The 6,000-nt window shown below is 45.3% G+C and overlaps 1 protein-coding gene across 3 annotated transcripts in view; it reads right to left on the reverse strand.

The window, feature by feature from the left end:
- The window catches only part of LOC137301515 (calcium-binding tyrosine phosphorylation-regulated protein-like), a 163,230-nt gene extending 160,738 nt beyond the window's left edge, over positions 1–2,492 (reverse strand). Inside the window, exon 1 of one of the 3 annotated variants that reach the window (XM_067971043.1) lies at positions 2,058–2,492. In XM_067971043.1, the coding sequence (XP_067827144.1) occupies positions 2,058–2,211 (154 nt within the window). In that variant the 5' untranslated portion in view covers positions 2,212–2,492. The remainder of the gene's footprint in view (positions 1–2,057) is intronic. The other 2 variants (XM_067971045.1, XM_067971044.1) reach the window with 2 other exon arrangements.
- Between the last annotated feature and the right edge of the window lie 3,508 nt (positions 2,493–6,000).

Below are 6,000 nucleotides of genomic sequence, written 5' to 3' on the forward strand. Positions count from 1 at the left end.
TTGAACAGGGGTATAACATTTGCAATCCTACAGTCCCCTGACATCACTCCCATATCCAAGGAGGATTAAAAGATTGTGGTCAGAGATTCTGCTATCTCCACCCTAGCTTTCCTCAGCAACTACTTTAAATTATTTAACTCTTCCAAGTTTGGTTTTAAGCCACCCATTTTTATAGCATATGTAGCTTATTTTACATTATAACACTCACATGAAGAAATACAGTCACTGAGAAAATTTCACAATGACAAAGCCACATCAATCTGCCAATTTCCACTGTGCTAAATCACAAAAATAAAAATTCATTTTTATTTCTCTCAAGTGTTGATATTGTAGTTACTTGCATTGATTCCATGCATTGTAATGCTGTCAATTAGATGGCTGACACAGGACATATTCAGAAAATGTTTGAGCCATGAGCATCAGGTTGAAAAACAGGCAAAAGGTATCAGCAAAGCCCATTGCCCTATACCCACTAGTTATCAGAGCAACTAGTGAGACATGGTCAATATTTCTAGTCATAAGGCTGATCATCGCACACTTGGAGGTTTTGTTGCAACACGAATTACTTGGCCAACTTCACTTACCAGCATGGAAAGATGCATGATGCAAGGTGTGAGGTACAATTTAACTCTTGCTATATTAACAGGGAATTTAAGATACTCATTAGACAGAGAAACAGGAATACATAAATGAAACCTCAGCCATTCTACAGGTAACATCGCTGCTTAGATACACTGCTACGATTAGCCTCTCTCAATGCAGTCCATACATCCATGTGTACAAGTGTGCTCCATTAGCCATTCTCATAAACATTCCAACAGATAGCTTATATGTTGCCTAGTAAAATTACTTCATGTCGATTTTCATAGAATCAAACAGCACAGCAGGAGGCCATTCAGCCCATCGTGCCTGTGACAGCTCTTTGAAAGAACGATCCAATTAGTTCCACACCCCTGCTCTTTCCCTGTAGCCCTGTAATTTTTTCCTATTCAAATATATATCCAATTCCCTTTTAAAAATGACTATTGAATTTGTCTCCACCACCCTTTCAGGCAGTGCATTCCAGATCATAACAACGGCCTGCTTAAAAAAAATTCTCCTCATCTCCCCCTGGTTCTTTTGCCGATTTTCTTAAATCTGTGTCCTCTGGTTACTGACCCTCCCGCCAGTGGAAACAGTTTCTCCCTATCCACTCTATCAAAACTCTTCATAATTTTGAACACTTCTATTAAATCTCCCCTTAAACTTCTCTGCTTTGCTTCTCTAGTCTCTCCACATATCTGAAGTCTCTCATCTCTGGTACCATTATAGTAAATCTCCTCTGCACCCTCTCCAAGGCCTTGACATCCCTCCTATTTGCAATTTTTCCCTCCTTTCATTAAGATGGTTATCCTTGCTGGTGTACGGTTTCATGGACATTGGCTGTCCTCCAGTCGTGGTTCATTAATGACTCCAGACTCTTGAGTGTGTCAGCACAGCTATTTTTCCATGGAGGTCGTCACATTCTGTCCTGACCAGATATCTGCATACACAAACTTTATCACATAAGTCGCTGGATAGCAATCAAGTGCTGGAACCCTGGCTATTCCTAGAAACTACAACAACTTCCATTCATATAGAGCATTTAACGTTGGAAAACATCCTAAGGCAGGCAGTACACCAAATCAGACAAAAATTGACATTGAGCCAAAGAAGGAGATATTAGGAGGGGTGATTAAAAGTTTGGTCATAGAGGTAGGTTTTAAGGAGGGTCTTAAAGGAGAAGAGATGGAGAGGCGTAGAGGGGGTAAATTCCAGCGCTTATGACCTAGACACCTGAAGGCACGGCCACCAATAGCGTGGCGAAGGGAGTAGGGGATGCACAGAGTCCAGAGTTGGACGACACAGAGTTCTCGGAGGGTTATGGGGCTGGAGGAGGTAACAGAGATAGCGAGAAGCAAGGCCATGAAGGGAGTTAAAGATGAAGATGAGAATTTTAAATTGGAGGTGTTGGGGGACTGGGAGCCAATGCAGATCAGCAAGCACAGGGGTCAAGGTATGAAAATTATTCGAGTTACCCATCCTCCTAGCCAGCAGATCCTCAAAATACATGGCAGCAAACCCAATGATGTCTTCTGGCTGTCGCCTCAGCACCTCTCTGGACAGCCCCTCCAACAAATTCCCAAAGCCACGGGGGATCCGTAGCGTGGTGTTGGAAAACGGCACTGACATCCTGACACTATCTACTAAAAATAATATGGGATATCCCACCCTCTATCAATGTGGATTTTTGGCTTTCCCTGAATGTACTTAGTCTCTGCTCCCTGTCCCAGTCACACACACCGGCCTTTGGACCTAGATCCCCATCCCTATTACTGGGCTTGATCCTCCTCTGTCCCAGTCCTGGCCTCGGTCCCTCTCTCTTGGCCTGGTCCAGGCGCTGATCTCGGTGCCGGGCCTCGCTCTCTCTCTCCCTCCCTCCCCGGCCTCTCTCTCTCTCTCCCCCCGGCCTCTCTCTCTCTCCCTCCCCGGCCTCTCTCTCTCTCTCTCCCTCCCTCTCTCCCCGCTCTCTCTCCCTCTCTCCCCGCTCTCTCCCTCTCTCCGCTCTCTCTCTCCCCGGCCTCTCTCTCTCTCTCCCCGGCCTCTCTCTCTCTCTCCCCGGCCTCTCTCTCTCTCTCCCCGGCCTCTCTCTCTCTCTCCCCGGCCTCTCTCTCTCTCTCCCCGCTCTCTCTCTCTCCCTCTCTCTCCCCGCTCTCTCCCTCTCTCCGCTCTCTCTCTCCCCGGCCTCTCTCTCTCTCTCCCCGGCCTCTCTCCCTCTCTCCCCGGCCTCTCTCTCTCTCTCTCCCCGCTCTCTCTCTCTCTCCCCGCTCTCTCTCTCTCTTTCCCCGGCCTCTCTCCCTCTCTCTCTCTCTTTCCCCGGCCTCTCTCTCTCTCTTTCCCCGGCCTCTCTCTCTCTCTCCCTCTCTCTCCGCTCTCTCTCTCTCTCTCTCCCCGGCCTCTCTCTCTCTCTCTCTCTCTCTCTCCCTCTCTCTCTCTCTCTCTCTCTCCCCGGCCTCTCTCTCTCTCTCTCTCCCCGGCCTCTCTCTCTCTCTCTCTCTCCCCGGCCTCTCTCTCTCCCCCTTTCCCCGGCCTCTCTCTCTCTCTCTCCCCGGCCTCTCTCTCTCTCTTTCCCCGGCCTCTTTCCCCGGCCTCTCTCCCTCTTTCCCCGGCCTCTCTCTCTCTCTCTCTCTCTCCCTCTCTCTCCGCTCTCTCTCTCTCTCTCTCCCCGGCCTCTCTCTCTCTCTCTCTCCCTCTCTCTCTCTCTCTCTCCCCCCGGCCTCTCTCTCTCTCTCTCTCTCCCCGGCCTCTCTCTCTCTCTCTCCCCGGCCTCTCTCTCTCTCTCTCTCTCTCCCCCCGGCCTCTCTCTCTCTCTCTCTCTCTCTCCCCCCGGCCCCGCTGTTTATTTCTCGCTCCCTCCACAAACCGGTCGCTGCTCGGTTGCTAAGCGATTGTTGAATCGTTGCCTGGAAACGTCTCGTTGGAAACCAAACTACGGCACGCGCAAGGGACCGAACCAGGAGAAACGCTAAAATCAAAACGTAACTGTCAATTTGAGACCTAAATTTCTATTTTTAATAATGTCACCAATAATCAAATTAACAGAAGAGACTGTTAATGCACCGTGACTTTTTGGTCAATATTTTATGTAAAGTTTAACAAAATAAGCAGTGGAGCTATAGTGGGTACATGCCCATCAAGAAAACTAGCCAGAGCAGACACAGCCTCAGAAATCAGTCTGTGACACATAGAAAGAAATAATGATACTGAAAGTACTGCAGGACATGGGATTGTAATTTACACTTTACGTACTTCCACCATTCCTTCATTCATAGTGGAGGAAAGAAGCAAGAAGTAGATAAAAGCTTGAAGGGGATGCCAGTGTTGAAGCTACAAGATTTATTTTTGGAGGGGTCTGGGGAATTGGGTAACAATTGTTTATTTCTTGCAGCACTGTTTTGGCGATAAATGGGTTTCCCAATGAGAATCCCCCCACCACCCCCCCCTCCTCATCTGAGGTGCTGGGAAGAAGATGAACAGGACCACCAAAAGGATTGCAGCAGGTTAAATTGCCCGAGTCATGTTTTGTGCCAACCGACTGGTACCCACAATCCTGCATCTTCAGACAGATGGGAGCCAACCTTGTTTTGTCAGATGAGTAGTTCATTCAATGGCTCTAATTCAAGGTAAAATGAAAGATATGTATTAAATATCCTCTGGATGTCCCAAAGCACTTCACAGGAGATTAAGTATTTTTTCAAGTGGTCACTACTGTTATGTAGCAGCATATTTATGCACAAGGTCGCCAAAACAGTAATAACATGAATAGCAATATAATATGTTTATGGTGGTCTTTTGTGAAGGGTAAAAATTGGCCAGGATACTGGGAGAACTTCCTTGCTCTGCACTGAATAGTCCGTTGTATCTTTTATGTCCACCTGAAAAGGCATTTAGGGACTCTGTTGAAAGACAGCAACTCCAACAATATAGAAGTCCCTCAGTATTTTACTAAAATGTCAGCCTAGATGATGTGCTCAGGTGCTGGTGTGAGGCTTGAACCCACAACCTTCATGACTCAAATGTGAGTGTGCACCCATTAAGCCAAACTGACAAAGTAGACTGTGATAGTAGGCCCGATGACACAGATATATGTGAGGGCCTCACGAACCATTGTGCTGAATGTTTCTTCAGTGGCACCTCAATCGTCGCATGTCATGCTTTACATTGTGCTGCATGAAAGATGGTATGCCAAGATGTTACAATTTGGGCTCTTTTCTACCTTTCTTCTTCTAGATTATTCTGATTCCTTTTATCTTAAATAACTCTCGTGGGGAATTCCCAACTCCCCATTCCTTCAACGGTGTCTATCTTAGCCTCAACATCCAGGTTGGCTTCCAATAATGTACCTGGGATAACAAAACTGAAACCCCTATCTATTAATTGCTTTTAGCTACAGGAGTTATCCAATATTTTTGTAGTATTTGTCTCGTCTTTGATCAGTGACCAGAGCAGTACACCATCAGACCTCGTTTCAAATTCAACACCATTAAGCAAATTTATTTAACAAAAGATGAACAAGTAAAAAAGTAACAACAAAATAATACAATTATATATTTACAGTAGAAAGTTAATTTATGTCAGTCCTTGAAAATTGCAACTCTAAGAACTAAGCTAGTCCTTTATCAATAACTTACAAATATACACCATTTTTTCTTTCCTTTTTGAATTTCCGATCATGGTGGGAGCCTACAATAATCTAAACTGCTTCTCGGAAATTTCAAACCGATTTTCTTTCTTTCAGGAGTTTCAAAACTAATTGCTTCCTTCTTTTAAAGAATCTCCAGGTTGATTCTCAATTTAGACAGTAAACAGTAAAATACTGTGATTCCTGCATCACTGAACAGTAATGTGATAATAGCACCCTAACTTCCTGAGTCAGCTCATTTGCATAATGCTTGCATATTTTGGCTGGTGTAAAGAGCAAATTAGTGGCGTTTCCTTTCCCTTCATTTTTAGTTGTCACTTCTTAACCCCCTGACACTTCATCATTGGCAAAAGATGCTAATGAGTTCAGATGCTTAAACATAAAAGGTTGTTACACAAGGTAAGGGGTCATGGGGTTGGGGTAACATATTAGCATGGATAGAGGATTGGTTAACAGACAGAAAACAGAGAGTAGGGATAAACTGGTCATTTTCAGGCTGGCAGGCTGTAACTAGTGGGGTGCTGCAAGGATCGGTGCTGGAGCCTCAGCTATTTACAATCTACATTAATAACCTAGATGAAGGGGCCGATTGTAAAGTTTGCTGACGATACAAAGCTAGGTGGGAAAGTAATCTGTGAGGAGGACACAAAGAGTCTGCAAAGGGATATAGACAGGTTAAGTGAGTGAGCAAGAAGGTGGCAGATGGAATATAATGTGGGGAAATGTGAGGTTATTCACTTTGGTAGGAAGAATAGAAAAACAGAATATTTTTTAAATGG

Source organism: Heptranchias perlo, chromosome 33 (assembly GCF_035084215.1).
Source record: "Heptranchias perlo isolate sHepPer1 chromosome 33, sHepPer1.hap1, whole genome shotgun sequence".
Taxonomy (NCBI): Eukaryota; Metazoa; Chordata; class Chondrichthyes; order Hexanchiformes; family Hexanchidae; genus Heptranchias; species Heptranchias perlo.